Source organism: Acartia tonsa, chromosome 10, assembly GCF_053477335.1.
Source record: "Acartia tonsa isolate MP-2025a chromosome 10, ASM5347733v1, whole genome shotgun sequence".
Taxonomy (NCBI): domain Eukaryota; kingdom Metazoa; phylum Arthropoda; class Copepoda; order Calanoida; family Acartiidae; genus Acartia; species Acartia tonsa.
This window is the reverse complement of record NC_137269.1, coordinates 27805799-27826979: the sequence shown is the minus strand read 5'-3', so window position 1 is coordinate 27826979 and position 21181 is coordinate 27805799. Positions and strand designations below refer to the sequence as shown.

At 31.2% G+C, this 21181-nt stretch overlaps 3 protein-coding genes across 4 annotated transcripts in view; 1 reads left to right on the top strand and 2 right to left on the bottom strand.

Moving 5' to 3' along the window:
- LOC145329769 (uncharacterized) lies at positions 1-6321 on the bottom strand. The gene is made up of 8 exons (XM_080174153.1): positions 5805-6321; positions 5200-5550; positions 4472-4583; positions 4076-4182; positions 3207-3367; positions 2705-2815; positions 1373-1450; positions 1-1057 (listed from the first exon to the last, which is right to left on the bottom strand). Exons 1-8 carry the CDS (start codon positions 6253-6255, stop codon positions 902-904), a joined length of 1527 nt encoding a protein of 508 aa, XP_080030279.1. The 5' UTR covers positions 6256-6321; the 3' UTR covers positions 1-901.
- On the bottom strand, positions 6283-21057 carry LOC145329767 (uncharacterized). The gene is made up of 21 exons (XM_080174150.1): positions 20817-21057; positions 20588-20691; positions 19248-19357; positions 18964-19044; positions 18769-18846; positions 18545-18618; positions 17664-17771; positions 17298-17537; positions 16382-16438; positions 16038-16153; positions 15554-15677; positions 14543-14649; positions 13847-13946; positions 13129-13213; positions 12774-12860; positions 12410-12473; positions 11038-11134; positions 10217-10300; positions 9349-9489; positions 7975-8066; positions 6283-6746 (listed from the first exon to the last, which is right to left on the bottom strand). Exons 1-21 carry the CDS (start codon positions 21045-21047, stop codon positions 6644-6646), a joined length of 2283 nt encoding a protein of 760 aa, XP_080030276.1. The 5' UTR covers positions 21048-21057; the 3' UTR covers positions 6283-6643.
- Positions 17171-21181, top strand: part of LOC145329770 (transmembrane protein 53-A-like) — a 12662-nt gene continuing 8651 nt past the window's right edge. Inside the window, exon 1 of one of the 2 annotated variants that reach the window (XM_080174154.1) lies at positions 17171-17239. The gene's annotated coding sequence lies outside the window, so the exon portion shown is untranslated. Of the gene's footprint in view, positions 17240-17894; positions 17918-21181 lie in introns of those variants that run through there. The other variant, XM_080174155.1, reaches the window with a different exon arrangement.

The following is a 21181-nucleotide window of genomic DNA, read 5'->3' as shown; positions in this document are numbered from 1 at the left end:
TCTGAAAATAAATAAATTATAATATAAAATTTTTATCAGATATCATGTAGATCAAGGTACGGAGACCAAAAATATTAGAGAATGCTAAAATTCAATTATAATTTTATAAAAATAGCCAGGGTTTCGGATCCGCATTGATTTTATGCGGATCCGGATCCTCAAAATTTGGTCAGTGCGGATCCGGATCCTACTGGATCCGGATCCGGATCTTTGACAATAAAAATAAAATCACCAAATTTTTTAAAAAAATTTTATTCTTTAATTCGAAGTCAAAAATACTTTTAATTTTCAAGTCTGAACCTAAACCTTAAAGATTGGCTCTCATCAAGAGAATGTCTGAGATTTTATATAAATTTAGGTAGATTTTTCCATTTTTTCCGCATTTTTTGGAGTCTAAGGATCCGGATCCGCATTTTTTTGCGGATCCTTGCGGATCCGGATCCGGATCCAGATCCGGATCCGAAACTCTGAAAATAGCATTCGAAGGCATAATTACTTTTTACTTAATTTTTAAAAATATTTTTATCAGGCCATAATCAATTCTAATCTTTATACTTAAACACCGTGATAAAGACAAAGATTGAAAAGAAAAAAGAATAATAATTTTTTAGCATAAAAGGTTAAAATTTGTACTGTAGGCATTTAAAAGGCCAGCTAAATTATAGTAAAAAAATAATAAATAAAAATAACAGTTTTCTTTGTATATTTAAAAAGGCAGAAGATAGGAATGTTATTTAAAATGACATCCCTCTTAGTCTCCACTTAGATATATAGGTAGGTACTAATAGTGTTATATTTACTTTCACAGCCATTGATTAACTCATAACAAAACATAAATAAGTAACTCAACAATTCAAAAAATAACACTTTAGGTAGGTGAAAGAAAAATGTATGTATTAAATTACACTTCAATTGTATTTAAAGCATTCTGTGGTAAACTGCCAACTTCCGAGCTATTGGGTATGGGTGTTCCTGGGTGCTTCCTGCGCATGTGACGATATACCAGGGAGGCTCGGGAGTATTTCAATCCACAAACAGGACAATCATGCATTATACCCTAAAATATTACACCTGGTAAATTAAGTGTAATTATAGAGAAAATGACCGATAAATTGTTTCACATTCCCAATGATAAACAAAATTACCCCTTCTGTAGATTACAACTGTTGGTTGAAACGTTTGAACATTGAACTAATTGAACCAACCAATAAAAATTCATTAAGTCCCCATAGTTGTTAAGCCAACGAATAAAGAAACATTGTTATGAAACTTTGAAGACTAGTGTAATGTCATTATCCACTCCCTCCCTGATTTATAATATGCTTAATCTTATCTTAGAAAACAAATTAAAATAAATTGTTTAATTTTTCACCTCATGTTTAAAAGCCCTGTGCTGGTTAAGTGTATTCTTGTCATGAGCCATATACTCACACAGTTCACAAAAATACTCCTAAAACATAAAAATTAAAAAAAAACAGCAAAGTGTGAAAATGACAATTGTTTAAACCTATACATTATACAACCCTCCTTTCCTCTTAAATATTAAATAAAGTATAAAAAGCAGTATGTCACACAAAAAAAACTTTGGGGTAAAAATCCTTTATCACAAAGAGAATTCCATGAAATTATTTAATTTTTCTACAGAACTTAAATCAAATGAAAATAGATAAGTTAAAGATAAGATTTCATGAAAATAGATGTTTTTTTTTTATATAAATGAAAAGATTTCTGTCTTTCCTATACAGCAGGAGCTGCTATTCAGCCCATTAATTCCAATTGAAATTGCCGCAAAATTTTTTATTTTGTTAGGGTAAAGATGGCGTATAACTAGTTTTTTTTTTCATGTAACTGAAGGGGAGTAGGTAAGAAGGGGGAGAAAAAAGGGAAGGGGGTTGTGGGAGAAATTTTCACTTAGAATTGTTTGTCAGAATTACATTTCCTTTTTCCATGGTATACAGATATACAAACCATATATGCCTTGCTTCAAAAAGGCGCAAAATTATAATCTATAATACAAAGTAGCTTGATGTCTGTCCGTCTGTCTGTCCCTTAAGATCTCGGTAACCACTGAACCGATCGGATTCTCAGGGAATATACCTACTGGTCCTGTGGTGGTTTTAGGCTATTTTCTTGGGGGGTGGGACACCCCCAACCCCCCCAAAAATTAAAAAACCACCCCCCAAAATTTTTTTTTACATTTTTTGTAAAATCTCAGTAACTGCTGATCAAATTGGGCTCTACCCTTCTGAGAATATACCTACTGGTCCTCTGGTGGTTTTAAGCTATTTCTTGGGGGGTGGGACACCCCAACCCCCCCAAAAATAAAAAAATCCCCATTTCCAAAATTTTTAATCTTTAAAAATTTTTGTAAACAAAAACCAGTAATTGGGGTGGGGGAACCCCACTGCAACATGGGGCGAAGCCCCCATGAATCCCCCCCCCCCCAAAAAAAAATAATTTTTTTAAATTTTAATTTTTGTGTAGGTAATTTTTACGAATTGAAATTTTTTTGTACAAATGAAAATTTTTTTGCTTAAAGCGCACAACCTGGGTTTAATTTTACCACAGAGTAATTAAACAAAGAATAATTTTTTTGAATATTTCTATTAAGGAGGGTTGACTTCCCATAACTTTATAGGGCGAAGCCCCTAGAGGCTAGGGGCGAAGCCGCTAGTTTTTTTTAAAGCAAAGGTAAAATAAATACCTTTAACTTTGGTGGTTCTGCAGAATGTTTCTTAGCAATGTGTTTGCGTAGGGTGACAGAATTCTTAGCAGAGTAGCTACACTCTGTACAATACACCAGACGTTTTTCATCCTTAATATAACAGAAATCAATATCAGAAACGCAGTCACACAGCTCAAAAAATAAAAAAAAGGTTACAACTAAAAAGTAATAGTAATTTTGAGTAAAATTGATTATTACTGACATAAAGGACGTACTAAAAAAAGACGATAAAATAAATTTTGCGTTAGCCATAACAACTGCCCTTTTTTAGAATTATGGGGAATTGGACAATTATATCGACTATCATGTAAAAATTTGTCATAAAAAATATGTAACATATCTGTAAGAATGCACAGATTTTCAAGTTATATGGTTACTACGCTTTCACCGTTTCTTTTCGCTGGAAAGTTATTCAATGTTTTTTACCTACCTAGTACTTATGGACAAAAATGTCCTTGTTAGATCAAAATTTAACAAATACCTCTAAATGAACCTTCATATGGCTTTTAAGATATCGATCCGCATAGGTTTTATACGGACATTTGGAGCACAGCAACTCTTCTTTATTTTTGTGCTTCATGGTGTAATGATGAGTTAATATTTTGATTGAACCACATGTGTACTCGCATTCTTCGCACTGGTGAGGTTAATATTATGTTTTTAAATGTTATATTTGGTTGGTATAATTTAGATAATAAATGTATAGGTAAGTATAGATGTATATTGTATAACCTAGACAACTACCTGGCCCAACTGGTGGAACCTTTTTCGTCTACTAGAAAATAGGGTTGGGCCGGATACTTTTTTGGCCGGATACCGGATATCCGGCTGATTTCTAATGCCGGATATCCGGTTCCGATCGGAGTTCTGGCCAACGCTCGATATCCGGCAATTTACCGGATATCCGGCGTTAAAAATCAGCCGGATATAATGTAACCGGATAGTTTTGATATCCGGTATCCGGCCCAACCCTAGAAAATAGTTTTTCTTTTGTAGAAACTTGGCTGTGTTTATATTTCCGACGCTATTTGATGATTTTCAAAGACCCAATAAAAGTCGACAAAGGGTTTTCACCGAATGCAATGGATCGAGTTAGATATTATAGCTTGTGTACCCTCTATTATTTTACTTTAATATTGAATAACATAATAGCACCACGTCGGGCGTTTAGTGTAAAATAAATATTTATCAAGTTATTTAATCTCTTATTAAGAAGAATTAGGTATATTATCACCATAAAGGACGGACGTGAAAAAAAGTTTTTTTTTAAATCTTCATAAATTAACTTTTAACTCTTTAAATGCTATGTGAATTATTCCTATTGACATAGTTTTAAAATACATTCCTGATATATTGAATTGGAATGGACAGCATCCATGTGATCCTTCAGATGTTTAGGAAACTTAGCAGAGTAACTGCATAAATCACAATTGTGGCCTAGATTCTCATGAACAAACCTGAACAAAATACAAGAGTAGGAACTTTAAAAGAAAAAATGTTGAAATAATATCTGCGAAATTTTTAAGAAGTAAGCACTGAAAAGTGGGGGGAATATGGCTTAAAGTGAGAAGAACATATTTTATCTAAATAATAGTCATTTCTTTGCTTTCTTGAGGCGTTTTCTTTTGGTAGGGTGTAAGTAACCTCCAAAAAATACATTAAAACTTCCATAAGAGCTTCACTCTAAAGAGAAGCCTTATCTTTCCAGCGGTTAGAGAGATATTTTGGCAAGGTAGACAAACTGACCTTTCATGAGTTCTCATGTATTTCTTAGTTCTACATGAAAAATCACAGTGCTTGCATTTGTAGGTATGATCAGGGCCTGCATGTACATTTTCTAAGTGATTCTTCAGATCACCTATATATAAAATTAACAGATTTTTCTACAAAAAAATACTGGTATATATTTAGACGTCAAACAAAATTGTGTACCTAGACTTTTTAAAAATCTTTAAACTTGACGTATGGAAAAATGAGGAGGCTAGGTAGTTGCACACTGAAAATTAACGGCAGTATGATTTTGTATTAGGTAACTATTTATTGGTTATGATAACAAAGAAACGAATGACAACATCCATAATAGAGAAAGTAAACAAACACATCAGACAAGACAGACAAATGAACATTAACAAATAAGGAGTAGAAACTTATTTGATATTTTACAATATTGTTTGGAAAAAAATTGCATATTGATCTATCCCAAAATTGCTTGTAAACAAGATGTTTTATATGGACATACTTCTATTTAAAGACTTTATCATGGAGTTCCTTTTAAATTGTAACGGACTGTTACGAAAATCGTCCTGCACGATGTAGTGCTATACAAAATGAAACACGTGCTGCGTATAATTTATATAAGGTGCACCCTGTGTATTTCTACCCCTTGTACATATGATTCATTAAGTAAATTGAGTGACGTGCGAACATACGTACAATATTTAAGTCAAGAGTAGCTACAATTCTAAAAATCCTACCTGGTCTTTTACTGGAATAATCACATTTCTGACAAGGATACAAAACACCACGGTGCATAGACCTATAGTGGTCCTTGACATTCAAACTCGTTGCCCCCATATAATCACATTTACCACAAAAATAAACTATTTTTGGATGAATTTTACCCAAATGAATTGTTAAATCACTGAGACATTCGCCAGTAAAATTACATTCATGGCATTTAAAATTTATAACATCAATATTTTCATGTTCTATTTCTTTAGTTATCACGTGAATGTCAAGTTTTTTGGAACGTTTTTTTACTTTCAATTTGGATGAATTTTTATTTATTTTGGAGGGAAGAATATCAACCTCGATTTTCACTAATTCTAAAAAGAGTTTTGCTTATTTAATCTTGAAAAATTAAAGAAAAAACGAGGACACTTATTTCCATAAATAGCTCAGAAAGGCCAACCAACATTTAAACAGAATGTTTATGAAAATAATTGAATAGTATGATCATAAATCAGATATTACATTTTCCCTGGATACCTCGTGTTTTTTAGAGCAACTTATATTTACAAAAGTAAAAATCCGAAATAAATTCTCAGTTACACATTTTATATTAGATAAGCTAAAACACCTTGATTTAAATTGTCTTCAAAATTTTCAGCATTAATTTCAGTTTTATGTTCATCTTTTATTTCGTAACAAATATCATTTTCTGAAGTGTCTTCACTATAAAGAAGTTCATTAGCTTCTGATTTTAAGTTGTTAATATTTTCATGAGTTTCAATTGATTTTTCTCTTTTTATTCTTTTTAGAAAGTTTCCACTGTCTTTGTCATTGTTAACAAATATCTTAAGATTATTTATAGCTTCATCTAAAGTTTTATACAAGTTAACAACTTTTCTTATTTGACATACGTGATTAAGTTTATCCTGTTTTGTTCCAGCAAGGTTCTTGTGACCACCAGAAGCTGCCAGCTCATTGCCTAGCCGCTCTAAATCAGATTTGACATTGTTCAGTGTATTAATGATATCATTAATACTGGTGGTTGTAGTATTAGTGCTTGAATTCACAGTATTCAACATTTTTAAATAAGTACAAGCATTATAATATCTGAAAATTAAACAAAGCTATGTACCAGGTACCTAAATCTGCTTGTCTTCTCACTAGACTAGTATCAGTATTCAATCATTGGTACCTAATCTTTATGATCAAATACAAAAATTTCATTACAAAAATATAATAATAAATTCCTTTTTGTTCAATATGAACATTTTTGTACTTTCAGGCTTGAGGTTATAATGAGGAAAAATCTTGTTAATAAAATCATATCAAATAAAACTTATGCCTTTTCTTTTCAAGTCTCTTCATTTATAGAATTATTAAGACACCTTTAAATCCATAGAATTGATGATAAACAAGTTTTAAAAAGTTTGAATCGCTGTAAAATTGCATAGGTTTAACTTTAATCATTTAGGTTATAAGAGGTAGTTTATTGTCTTCTATAGAGTTATTATCCTCATTAGCTCCACCAATAAGATGTTTCTTTCTCATGTGCTTCTTTAATATTGATGATCTAAAACATAAATTTTTTTTGAAAAATTGCGTCAAGTTGTGAGTAAGCTTCCAGTCAAATGCGCTCATTAAGTCTAACCGTTCTTAATGTTGACCAAACGCATATTTAAAAACCGTTTGACCTAATAAGCGCATTTAACTGACTTACTCACAACTTTTTAAAGGGGGGGGGGGGGCGAAAGTGACACTTTTTGTAACCAAAACTAAAAGTCAACAAAGGAACTCAACAAAAAAAAGAGTTACAGGTCTGAGATTTTGCATGGCAGTTGCTTTATAGGGGTACAATATGGAACTGTGAAGAAACGGCGGCGCAACCGCCGAAAACCGCCGTTTCCCGCCGAATTTTTTTTTGCCTTTTCTCGGCGGTTTTCGGCGGTTGCGCCGCCGTTTTTTCACAGTTCCATAGTGTACCCCTATAAAGCAACTGCCATGCAAAATGTCAGACCTGTAACTCTTTTTTTAGTTGAGTTCCTTTGACTTTTAGTTTTGGTTTCAAAAAGTGTCACTTTCGCCCCCCCCCCTTTTTCAAAATCTACGATTCCCTTTTTTAAACATCACAATATTGTAGAATCGTCTCCCTTACATAAAATTAATAAATGCTATTTAAAGTGAAGCTTTGTTTTAGTACAATTTCTTAGTTAATAAAAAATAAAAATGCTTGGCCGGACCACTCCAAATAATGCAATAAAATTTACATAATTAGAAAAAGTTTTGTATATTTATAATACAAATTAGAACGATGGTTGTTTAGTTTGTCTGTCTGTCTGTCTGTCTGTCTGTCTGTTTGTTTGTCTGTTTGTTTGTCTGTCTGTTTGTCTGTCTGTCTGTCTGTCTGTTTGTTTGTTTGTTTGTCTGTTTGTCTGTCTATCTGTCTGTCTGTCTGTCTGTTTGTTTGTTTGTCTGTCTGTTTGTTTGTCAGTCTGTTTGTTTGTAGCGAAGGATCTCGCTAACCGCTGAACCGACTGGGTTCTCCTTTACAGGGTAGCTTCTCATAGGTCCCGAGAAAGTTTATAACTATTTTCTTGGGGGGTGGGACACCCCTAACCCCCCCCCCCCAAAAAAAAAGGCTAGAGGCTAGGGGCGAAGCCGCTAGTTGCAAATACGTTTAAACTATAAACCAAGGCTGGGCCGGATACTCTACTTTAAACTTAATTTTATTAAATCGTTTTTAAATTTGTTGTCCTTTTGCAAAGATACGAACCTTAAAACTGCAAAGTTAAAAAATGAACCTTGAATATTTGAGTCCACATATTGTGCAGTCATGAGTGACACCTTCATGCTTGTATTCTCTGTGACGTATCAAGGAATGTTTATCACTCGCCTAAACATTTTAAATACTACTTTAATTCAGGGATTTAATGGGATAAGACAATTCTATCTGTAATACATAGTAGAACGATGTCTGTCTGTTAGTTTGTAGCGAAGGATCTCGCTAACCGTTAAACCGATCGTGATTTCCTTTACAGGGTAGCTTCTTTAAGTCCCGGGAAGGTTTATAACTATTTTCTTGGGGGGTGGGACACTCCCAACCCCCCCCCCAAAAATAAAAAATACATCCCCCCCACCCCCAAAAAAAATTCTTTCTAAAACTAAAATTAAAATATTGGAGTCGACTAACCCCCCCCCCAAAAAAAGAATTTTTTTTTTTTAATTTTTCTTTTAAATCTAAAATACGAAAAATTGGTTTGATTAGAGGCTAGGGGCGAAGCCGCTAGATATATATTATATATAAAGTAGAAAGTTATTTTTGTCTGTAGCGAAGGATCTCGCTAACCGCTGAACCGATATGGTTTTCCTTTACGGTAAAGCTTCACATAGGTCCAGAGGAGGTTTCTAGCTATTTTTAGGGAGGGTATCTCCACCGCAAGATAATAATTGATCCCCCCCCCCCAAAAAAAAAAATCGACTTTCATCTCCCACACCTATATTGCCCCTAGAGGCTTCTCGAGGCGTAGCCGCTAGAATCCTCTAGTGGACTATAAATTGGTATACATCCCCAATGATGATATTGATATACAAAATTACCCTTTATGTAGATTACAATTTGTGGTTGAAATGTTTGCACACTCAAACTAATGAACAAACCTATCAAATTCAAAGTCCCCAAAGTTGTTCAGCCAACGAATAAGAAAACCTTATTAAAACTTTTTGGACTAGTGTAATAAACAGTCCAATGTCCTCTCCCTTTAAGTGGAAAATGATAAATATTTTTCTAACAGAATAACGTTATATTACATCATATTAGATAACTATATTGGATTAAAAATTGTCTGATTATTTTGATGTTATCAAAACTAGCGTAATTTGTTATCATGAATAATTTACATCAATTTATGAGCCGAAAATTGTATTAAAAAAAACTGAATGTCTACTTAAAGTTTGGAACTTATTTCGACACATTAAAAAGTCTGATTCTTTAGTAGCTTAGATAATCTACAACATTTAATTAGAACAGTAGGTATTTAATTTATTAAATTATATAATCAGATTTTTATGGGTATTTAATTCAAGGAGTTTTTTGATACATTTCATACAAAAAACATATATCAATACACGTAAGCATTATCCAAATATATGAATAAAATCAATAAATCCAAATCTACCTTATATTCGCAGAGTTCACAAAGAAATTCTTTTTTAGCCTCGGTTGAATGTTTCTTCTTCATATGAACTCGTAGAGCACTCGGCCACTTTACTGAGTAATCACATTCTGTACAGTATACTGGACGCTTCTCATGCAAAACCTGCACAAAAATATTTATTTATTTAGTCCTTTAGGCGCACTTCGGGTATGGGGATAAGTCAACCCTCAACTTTTCAGTTTAGATAGTAAAAATAGATCCTAATTTTAATTTAATTTCAGTAGCCTTCTATTGTAAATTACAAACCAAACTAGCTGCCTAAGAAGTGCCTTCCCCTAAATAGTCAAAAACCTTCCCTTGACCTACAAGATGCTTTATTATATAGGAAAACCATGTTGGTCCAGTTAAATGGTGAAAGAGATCTTAAGCTACAGACAGACCGACAAACTAGGGTTGGCAATCCGAATCCAATATCCGGAATCAGCCCAATTTTTGGCCAATTTTGGAATCCGAATCCGGAATCCGTTTTTTAATTGCGGATTCGAATTCTTAATTGGTAGGCTAAAATTAGCGTCTTGAGTTGTTTAATACTTGTTATTATCATCATTATATATAATATCTTTTAAAATCTGGTTCGATTTTCGGAAGTGAATTATAGAGAACACCTAGAACATTAACTTTTAGGACATATGATATGAAGCACTTAATTTTTTTAACTTTTTAAAAAAGCCTTTTAAAATATTGCTAGAATCCGCCATTTGTTTGGACGAAATCTTGTAAAAATCCGAATTTGAATCCGGTCCAAAAATTTGACGGATTGCCATCCCTACGACATTCTGTTATTATTTTGATTGAATCTATGCACCGCACAACAGAGAACAATGCTTACCTGTTTATGATCCCTGAGATGTGCTAAACTTTTGCCTGCAAACTCGCAAATATCACAGTAATAACGAAAATTCTCGTGCTTTAACTAAAATTAATATAAAAAAATATGTTAAATATAAAAGCAACACAAAAGAACGTTAATGTTCATGAAAGGCACAGCAAATACAGGCTGCAGTGAAAACATTAATATTTTCAAGAACCACATTTAATTTTGGTACAGGGGTGTAAATTCTGCACAAGATTCATTTTTTTCTCCTGCTACAATTTTTTTTACCCCCCCCCCCCCCCAATGCAATGGATTATTCCACAAAAAAGGCATGAGAAATAGAAAATGTTAAAAGAACTCGATGTTTTATTCATTTCCTCTCCCCTCCCACATATTTTTTAGTTTTTTTTTACACCAAGGAGGCGGGAAAATGAAAAATAATATTTTCAGTTATCTTAATTTTTACATTTTTTCCCCCCAACCACATTTTTAAAAATTTTTATCCCCCCTCCCCCCCTTTAGCAAGGTCAATTTTGCAGAATATGCACCCCTGTTTTGGTAACTACCTAGATTTGTTTAAAATTTTTAAAAATTCATCCATAAAAACCATTGTCCTACTTCTATGGTTTCTGTACAAAACACAAGAACTCTTATTTGACAGTGTAATCCTATAATACAACGCAGTATGGTTCTTTTTTGGTCTGAAGCTAAAGATATCGGAAACTGCTAGTCCGGATGACTGTTCAAGGAAGCAATATAAATGTCTTGAATGATTTTAGGCTATCTTGGCCCTATTATCTAAGTTTTAATAAAAGTAAAATAAAGACCCAAATCACCTTGACATGTTTCTTCATATAACACATGTTGATGAAAGTTTCTCCGCAGACTTCACATTTGTAATTTCTCTCTTTATGATGCACAGATACATGGGTTCTAAAAATAATACAATTATAATTTATCTTTTTATGATGCACAGATATATGGGTTCTAAAAATAATACAATTATAATTTATCTTTTTATGATGCACAGATATATGGGTTCTAAAAATAATACAATTATAATTTATCTTTTTATGATGCACAGATATATGGGTTCTAAAAATAATACAAATATAATTTATCTTTTTATGATGCACAGATATATGGGTTCTAAAAATAATACAATTATAATTTATCTCTTTATGATGCACAGATATATGGGTTCTAAAAATAATACAATTATAATTTATCTCTTTATGATGCACAGATATATGGGTTCTAGAAATAATACAATTATAATTTATCCCTTTATGATGCACAGATATATGGGTTCTAAAAATAATACAATTATAATTTATCTTTTTATGATGCACAGATATATGGGTTCTAAAAATAATACAATTATAATTTATCTCTTTATGATGCACAGATATATGGGTTCTAAAAATAATACAATTATAATTTATCTTTTTATGATGCACAGATATATGGGTTCTAAAAATAATACAATTATAATTTATCTTTTTATGATGCACAGATATATGGGTTCCAAAAATAATACAATTATAATTTATCTCTTTATGATGCATAGATATATGGGTTCTAAAAATAATACAATTATAATTTATCTTTTTATGATGCACAGATATATGGGTTCTAAAAATAATACAATTATAATTTATCTCTTTATGATGCACAGATATATGGGACCGGGTTCTAAAAATAATACAATTATAATTTATCTTTTTATGATGCACAGATATATGGGTTCTAAAAATAATACAATTATAATTTATCTCTTTATGATGCACAGATATATGGGTTCTAAAAATTATGCATTTATAATTTCTTTCTTTATGATGCACAGATATATGGGTTCTAAAAATAATGCATTTATAATGTCTTTCTTTATGATGCACACAGATATATGGGTTCTAAAAATTATGCCTTTATTCAAAGGGAACTATGCAAAAATGAGAGCAAGTGATTCTAAGCACCTTTCAGAATTTATGTATATCATTTTTTGTGTGTAAGTTAAGTTTCTTTAAAATATAGTTAAATGAAAAAAATATGTTCTTTCTCGATGAAAAAAAAATATTAAAATGTAAAATAAGTTTTGACTCTAACTTATCAAATGCTTTAGCATAAAAGCATATTTTTGTCTTTGTGAATCAGTTAAGCAGTGTGGGAGATCTTTTGACCTTAAAAGACAAAAACATAGGTACTCACTTGAGGTTTTTTGGTGTTTTAGTTTTGTAATCACAGAATTGACACAATATATCAGGGCGATCCTAATTAATATTGAGAATATTATCCACTATGAATTAAAGACATTTCTTAATCTAAACGCAACAGACCAGGATAAGTCTTTACAAATACAAACTGAATGATAAAATCTTTACACTATTTCTAGTTTCTGTGTTTTCCAGTGTTTTTCTCTATTACTAAGCATTTCGTAGTTCCATAGGTAGTCACTAAATAGGATAGGAGAAATTTATATAAATTATATGCTTGAAATATTTTTTTTTGAAATGCAATTCATGCAACTATCCCTTTGAGTTTAATTTTGTTTGGATAATATTCACAATTTCCTGTTTTTCATGGACAGAGTAGATGTGGAGTTTCAGGTCTGCTAATCTGTTACTAGCATGGTCACATTTATCACAGTAATACTTTATACCTAAATATTATTAATATTATTATGTTTAGTTTAAATACAGTTAATCTGTTACTAGCATGGTCAAATTTTCACAGTAATACTTTATACCTTAATATTATTATGTTAGTTTAAATACAGTTAATCTGTTACTAGCATGGTCACATTTATCACAGTAATACTTTATACCTAAATATTATTAATATTATTATGTTAGTTTAATTTTCACTGCATTATTGCCTTTGACCACTACCGCTAACTATGTTTACATCATAAATAAAAATAAATATACCTAAATGCTTAGCATTGACATGTTCTTTAAGATAGGCACTTGAGCTTGTTGTGTAATCACAATATTCACAACTCAACTTACAATTCTATAAAAACCAAAATACAGTTAACAACTAGTAGTGCATACACGTGGGGAAAAATACAGTAAAATTGAAGGCGTTTAGAAGGACAAATTTCCATTAGATTCAAGGGAGGTAGGCCGTAGAGGACAATGAGATGTGTATAACAATAGTCCCCAAAGTTTTATAATAACGTTTTTATATGATATTCGTTGGTTTATCTATTTTGGGGACTTTCATTGAATTCTAATCGGTTGGTCAATTAAGTTAGGTGTACAAACGTTTTAACCAATAATTGTAATCATCAGAAGGAGTAATTTTGTGTATGGCCATTGGGTATGTAATGTACATCAATTCATCGGCCATTGTCTTATCCTTTTTGATACCTGATTTACACATCCGTAGTTATAAAGGTGTTATGTTATCCTGTAGAAAATGGTTATTGTATATTTAGAAACATCCTAGAAAGGTAAAAAATCATTAAGATTTCAAAAAAGGTACCAAGATCAGCTGGATTAAACACAAAATATAGTTGTACAAAACAACGTGTTTATTAGATGGTTTTCTAGACTCTAGGTATTTAATAGACACGCCCTTTTTGGAGGTATGTCAGTTTTAAGTTAGTTGTGCCTATCATACTAGAATATTAACTGTTTTTGCCTCATCATGAGTTTTTAGATGAATTTTGAAATATCTGTCACTGGTTGTTCTGTAGGAACACTGGCTACACTGTAATTCTTCTTTATTTTTATGTTTGTGCCTGTAATATGTAAAACAATAATATTATTTAATCTCATATTATATAAAGGAAGGGGGCAGGAACAGGTGCGACACTTTTTGAAACCAAAACTAAAAGTCAATAGGAACTCAAATAGAAAAACGAGTTAGAGCTCTGAAATTTGGTATGGCAGTTGCTTTAAAGAGGTAGGTATAATGAGGAATAATTTTTAACAATTGTGACAAACTATTTTTTCATCAAAAAAATTACCTTATATTTGCACATTATTTTGAACATGTTAAAAATAAAAATGTTTGAATATTAAAAAAAAAGTGTTAAGTGAAAAAATAAGGGAAATTTTATGAAAAAAAAAACTGGTCTCAGATGATTCCAAGTTGTCAGGTTGATTTTTTAGTTAAGTTCCTTAGACTTTCAGTTTTGGTTTCTAAAAGTGTCACATCCGCCCTCTCCCTTTTAGGAAATAAAAGGATAAGGTCTTAATAAAATATTTCTATATGATGTTATGTAAGGTAAATTAAGCTTTCGGCAGTGGTTTATGATTTAATCTATATTAAACTGTACTAATAGTATATAAAAAAAATTGCAGCCACCGGCCACTTAATGAAAAAGAAACTGACCTATAGTGTAAGTTAAGAAGACTGATGGTGCTGGTGGTGTGATCACACTCCTCACACTGGTAGATGGCGTTGTTGTGCACAGAATCCATGTGGTCACGTACTATTGACTACACAGGGACGGTCATACATTGAATAGGTTTGTATGATGTCTATTAAGCCTAGCTTACACTGAGAACCAAATAAATAACCAAATTCTAATTCTAGATTAGCGGCTGCACTATTTAACATTCTCAACGAAGGCACTATACATATAATATGTAGATGTATCCAATGTTAATTTTCTTAAAAAACAAAGTGCCACTGGAGCGCAAGAACCAAATAATATTCTTGTGGGGTAATATTAGTGAACCAAAAAGATATGCAAAACCAAAGAAAATCCATAGAAAATATTTTAATTTTTGATAACAATATCAATAACCTACTTATTGTTGATTCCCTAGCATCTTGGAGCTCTGTATTAGAAATGGAGCTAGGGATTCGTAAAAAATTTGTTTTTAACTACCCTAAAACTTTAAGTTGCAACTTGCAATTGAATACCTAACCTAAAACCATTCCAGAAACTATTTTAAGCTTACTTGAAAAAGAAAACTCAACCGTTTAAGTGGTTAGCGAGATTTTAACAGACAAACAATTCTATCCTTATACTAAAGTAACAGTAAGTGTGTCTGTGTGTTTGTTTGTACCAAAGGATCTTGCTAACCGCTGAACCGATCGGGTTCTCCTTAATAGGGTAGCTTCTCATAGGTCCCAGGAAGGTTTATAACTCATAGGTTCTTGGGGGGTGGGACACCCCCAACCCCCCCCCCCCCAAAAAAATAGAAAATTGGGGGAGGGACACCCCCCCCAAATTTTTTTTTTCCGCCCCCCAAAAAATTTATTTTTTTACTTTTTCTTTTAAAATCTAAAATAAGAAATTGTGTTATCAAATTCGACTCTCCCCTCCTCAAGTGCCCCTAGAGGCCTCTAGGGGCGTAGCTGCTAGTTTTATTTATTGTATGACCATCCCCCTGCCTGATACATAGCAGTAAAAGGACAAAGTTTGCATTTGTGCCCCATATTCTTGTGGGCCCACTGAACATGAGCTCGCAGGTGGGTCTTACTCTTACCCTCGTAATCACATTCTGGGCATTTAAACCTAAAAAAAATTAAGGATAAATACCTACCTATCATAAAACATGTTCTTAAGGAATGTAAATTTTCATAGTCTGAATAACGACTAAGGGAAATTACAAAGTTCCATTTCATAAAATGTATTTACTGAGTTTTGGTACACCAATAATTTTTTGATAACGAAAAAAATAGATTTTTAGACCTGAAGTTAAAAATCTAATAAAAAGTACAAGATGAATTGATAGGGTTAAAGCTCTTATATTTCTTATTTTTCTATTTTGAAAACTAAATGGTAGAAAATGTTTCGTACAAAAATTGGGCTAACAATAATATTTCTCTACCTACTCTACATAGAATAATAACAAAACCACCCTATCAATTGTACCTGATATTAGCATGAACAGATTGATAGTGTGTTCTCAAATCAGCAGGTCTTCGACTTTCATGGCCGCATTCTTCACATGAGTATTTGATTCCAAGATGCTCAAAATTTACATGCACCTAAATAATTAAATTATTAGGGATGGCCAATGAATGATAAATAAATTTTTTCTTCAATGAAATCAAACAAAATTAAGTCTACAGTTCGTCCCCTCCCTCCATGGTTTTATGTAATTTATATCAATTTTAATGGGCAATCTTCTAACCTGATCATGTCTTAATAAATAAGAGCAAAGATATTAGCAAAAGGTAATAGAATTTTTGCACAATTAAAAAACTTTATTTTACCTTCAGAGATGCTTTGGTTGTTGCTTTAAATTCACAGGTTTCACATTCAAATATCACCTTTTCAATAACAATCTGTTGAAAAGTTAAGAATTTTTAGATTATGGGTCATTTTAATAGTCCAAAATGATTCTTGTAATAAAAAAATGCAATCCTAAAAACGTAGCAACTCTGTAGGTAATTAAAACCAGAAAGTTCATAATTCCAGTTTAAAAGAACCTAATGATTGTTTACCCTTAATCACAATTTCTTTAAAATTACCTAGGTCTCAAATGTAAGTAAGTCTATGGTAAGCATCATGAATTTTAGGCTTTACTTAATAATAAACATTAAATGTTTGTACAAAAAAAAATATAATATTATTACCTATCGTCATTTCTTATTTTCTATCGTAAGTAATGTCAGTTAAAAATGTTCATATTGGTTTCTAAATTGTTTTACTATCTTATTTAATAGTAAAATAAAATTGTGAAAGTTTTGTTTGATCTACAAGAACAATTTTGTCCATCAGTTAATGAATAACAAGCTTTCAATGTTTTTATATCAGTCAAAAAAAAAATCTTAAATAATACATGATAATTCTAGATTGTGCAAGAATTGCAATTTAGCGCCTACACGCGCGATTAAACATTAAAATGACAAACAGTTGAACATATCCCATCAAGTTATTTAAGTTGCTGTGCTAAGAAAAGATTGCTAAACTTTTGTACTTGACCACAATCTGATATTTCTTAAGAGATTAAATTAGATAGATAATGACTTTAATTCCTAAATAACTTTTAGTACGAAATAAGACGTTGCTTGAATAAAGGAGAGAAAACTGAGATGTTTATCCTATTGAAAAACAGCTTTATAAATTAGGTACTGTATTAACATCTATTAGATAGTTTAAAATTAAGAAACAGATTTTTTATTATGCCTTTGGATGAACAGAGGTTTTATGCATTTTCAGACAATGGAGTGACGTTCCAACAAAATCACATTCTTTACATTTCAGAGTTTTTAAATCTATATCTTCATATTCGTTGCTTTGTGAGAACATATCTGAATTATTGGATATTGTCTTTTTTCTGTCACGTTTTTTCCCAGATTTTAATGCTGAATTTTTCAGAGATTTTTTTCTTCCTCTTAATTTCTTTTTAGTAACTTTAACTTCGTCCTAAAAACGAAAGCTTTATTATTATTTTGTAAGTGAGTTCAGAGGAAAACTGTGCAATTTGCGATTTTATAATTTCATTTTAAGATTTTAGAAATGGTAGTTTTGTTTTAAAATCCTAATAATAACCTGCAAATTATTATCAGAGGTTTCTTCATGTTGCTCATTATCAAACATTTCTATATTTTCTTTATTTTCATTGTCGTCGTGACTAATTTCCTCTTCTAGTTTTGATGTCTAGGATTTCATTATGATCTAATAATTTTTACAACAAATTTAGTTTTCAGACTCATAAATCATGTGGGGCTTTTTTGTCCATAATTATGCAGAACGTTCGCAGATAGCACAATACAGGTGTCAAAACACATCAAGTTCTTCACTAGGTAAAGTATCAACCAAAGTTACAGTAAAACCAATAATCAAACTAAACAGATTTTATGAAGTCGCAGGGGTGTATATCTGCACAAGATTTATTTTTTTTCCCCTGCTACAAATTTTTTTTATTTTTTTCCCCCCCCTAGTTTTTTCTTTCCAAGAAGGGGGGAAAATGGGAAAGTATTTAAAGAACTCTATATTTTATTTATTTTATCCCTCCTACCACACATTTTTTTTGGTTTTTTCACCCGGGAAATGGAAAAAATGTTTTCAGTTTTCTTAATTTTTACATTTTTTTCCCCTCCAACCACTTATTTTTTATCCCCCCCCCCCCCCCTGAGCAGGGGATCCCATGTAGAATATACACCCCTGTGAAGTCGTTATGATTATGAATTGTTTCTGTTATTGAAAAAAAGAATCCCACCCTATTTTAACTATTGATGTCAATTATTAGATATATCAGCAGTATATACAATTTTGAACGCCCTAGTATATCGTTGTGTGGTCATGACTAGAGCCCAACACCTTTATGATAGCAAGCAATGAGATACCATTTAACCTTTAACTGATGCTCTTCAAAACAACTTTAATTTGTTTACAATAGCAGCCTATAAGTTGAAAAGATCATAAAATGCCTGGATTAACACACTATCATCTTGGGATTCAACCTCAACTTTTACTGGATCATCACTCAAAATATTTTCATCCTCTATTTAAATACCTACCTATTAATACTTATTTTTTTATTTAAAATTCTTTTTTCAAATTTATTCATTGGGTATTAGTTTATGCTTATAATTGCATAGAGTAAAATCTCTGGGTCAAGTCATAAAGATATCAAATAGTATAATTTTCTTGCCTGTTTTATCAGTCTGTTGATTTGTTATATCTTCAATAAACTCATTGTGGTAGATTATTTCTTCATTTTCCGAAATATCTAAACATGCATTTATGCAAACTTTTTTAAAAATATGTCAATCTCCCTCCCTCTGCTTCCCCGTACCAAGGATTTATCCCATTTATCTTTTTAAATGAACAAGTAAACAAAAATTACCGTCGACAACATCAAACATTTGCACTTCGTTCTTTGAGTCTACTTCTTCTAAGCTTTCAACTTTTCTATTTTCTCCTCCTCCTAGGTAGGAAATAGCATTTTATTTAAAGTCCATTTATTTTCCTTAATATAATTATCAAAAAAGACAAATATGTACATGACAAGCCAAGTATATTTAAGATAAGAAGAAAAGTTCTTAGACAAGCCAAGGATATTTAAGATAATCAAGAAAAGTTATTTATCATTAATAAAACAGATCTTTTGAAATATAAACTAATTTCTACCTTCTATATCTTCTGAAACATATTGTTTAATGTTCTTTATGATACTTTCAATAGAGGAGTGAATGTTCACTAGTCGCTGCAATTGAATACAATACCAGGGGTCTTCCTCCCTGAAAAGAATAAAATCGAATATTTAAGAACTTTAGAAACTACTAGAATTTATATTATAAATGTTAAGAAATATCACTGCAGCTTTGTCGTCACTGTAGGTTGAAAATTAGGGGTAGAGAAATAAAAATCATCATAACTCCTCCAAATTTTAAGATAGATCAATAATATTTGAATCATTTAATTCCCTATTAACAGTAGTTTTAGAAAAACCTTTTTTTATTTTTTTATTTACTAAGCAAAAAGTCGAAAAAAAAACTTTTTAACAAAATTTATGCTAAAAATGATAACTTTTCGCAGAAATTTACGGAAAATTTCTAAATCAAGTAATTTATACACGAATACTTGTTAATTGTTTAGCAAAATCAAATATTATGTATAAATTCTTCAACGTTGACAAAAAAGTGGTTTTTAAGCTTTTAATCGCAAAAATTGTTAAATTTTCGATTTTATATCACTGCGCGCAGCTTTGTAACCAATGTAGGCTAAAATTTTGGGGCAGTAAAATAAAAATGATCATTACTCCTACAAGCTTTAAGATAGATAAATAATAATTGGATTAATTAAATCTCCATTATCAGTAGTTTCAGAATATTTTTAAAATTTTTTTAATTTGATAACAGAAAGTCGAAGAAAAACCGTTTTTTACGAAATTTAGGCTAAAAAAGTGAACATTAGTTTCGGTAAAATTCGGTGGACTTAGAGTTGACCAATTTGAATTTTTTTTTTTTTTAAATGTTCATGAAGAATTTCTTTATCTCAAATATCTTTTTTTATATCTCTATTGTATTTGCAAGGCAAGTAATATACAGATATTTTAGCGCCGTTATTGGTAATTTTTCAGGGGTAATTTTGTTTATTTGTGCTCAAAAATTATTTTTTTTAAAAGCATTTATATTAAATTCAAATAATTAAAAGTAGATATTCGGAATAAAAAGTTCTAAAATATTTACATAAATCACTTAAAAATAAGATTTAAAAAGCCCTATTTTTCGTAAAAAATGCGCTCTTCCGTGACGGGTGGAGTTGAAATCGGAGATTTTGTGTATTTTGCAGAATGCTCATCCCACAGTGCGCGCATTATACTTGACAAAACTGCAGTGATATAAACAATGGGCTAAAACTAAAAGTTATTTATAATATACAGTAGGTAAAATCTAACTGGTTATACTTATAATATATATAGTAGCCTCACTAAGTACAAAAAAAAAAAATTGTATGCTTAAATCTACCTGCTAGCTAATTCAATCCCTAGGATCTCAATTTCAGATCTGACATCATGTAGGGACATAACCAAGGTCCATAAGGTGGGTGAATAAATTTTACACTTGGACACCTAAACATTAAACTTAAGAACAATAAGGTCAGTTGTAGCCAACAAGTTATAATAATCTTAGTGTGAACTCTTACGAGGTTGGTAACATGGCTGCACGCCAATTACTGAGGTATGACTAGATTTACCTCGTCTTGTAGTCGCTGCTCCATTTTAGATGTTTCAATGGATTCTATGTTAGCAGCTAGAAATGCATATTGTGCCAGCAATTCAGATTTAGTAACGCCTTCATCAGCGCAATAGGGACTATTCTCATATATCACTCGTATATTGCTCTCACTAAGTTCATAAGAAAATTCACTATTGTTTATTCCGGTGGATTCAGACATCAAAGGACTTTGTGGAGAAAGTTGATCCATTTGGTGTTTATTATCTGAAAAAAATTAAATATGTAAAAGTTATTATAATGTAAAATTGATTCAATGATTTAAATATATATCAAACAAACTTATACGGGTAGGGTTTTCAGCTTTTTTATTTAAAGGGTTTTGTT

Excerpts from the sequence above, each read along its gene's own strand:
- LOC145329767 (XM_080174150.1), bottom strand. The coding sequence starts at position 21,047 with ATGGATCAACTTTCTCCACAAAGTCCTTTGATGTCTGAATCCACCGGA. Across the intron at positions 19,358-20,587 it reads GGGATTGAATTAGCTAGCAG|GGAGGAAGACCCCTGGTATT; the intron begins GTAGATTTAAGC and ends TATTCTTTTCAG. Across the intron at positions 13,214-13,846 it reads ATCTAAAAACTCATGATGAG|AATTGTAAGTTGAGTTGTGA; the intron begins GCAAAAACAGTT and ends TGGTTTTTATAG.
- LOC145329769 (XM_080174153.1), bottom strand. The coding sequence starts at position 6,255 with ATGTTGAATACTGTGAATTCAAGCACTAATACTACAACCACCAGTATT. Across the intron at positions 4,584-5,199 it reads TTATTCCAGTAAAAGACCAG|GTGATCTGAAGAATCACTTA; the intron begins GTAGGATTTTTA and ends TTTTATATATAG. Across the intron at positions 3,368-4,075 it reads TGTCCATTCCAATTCAATAT|ACCAGTGCGAAGAATGCGAG; the intron begins ATCAGGAATGTA and ends AATATTAACCTC.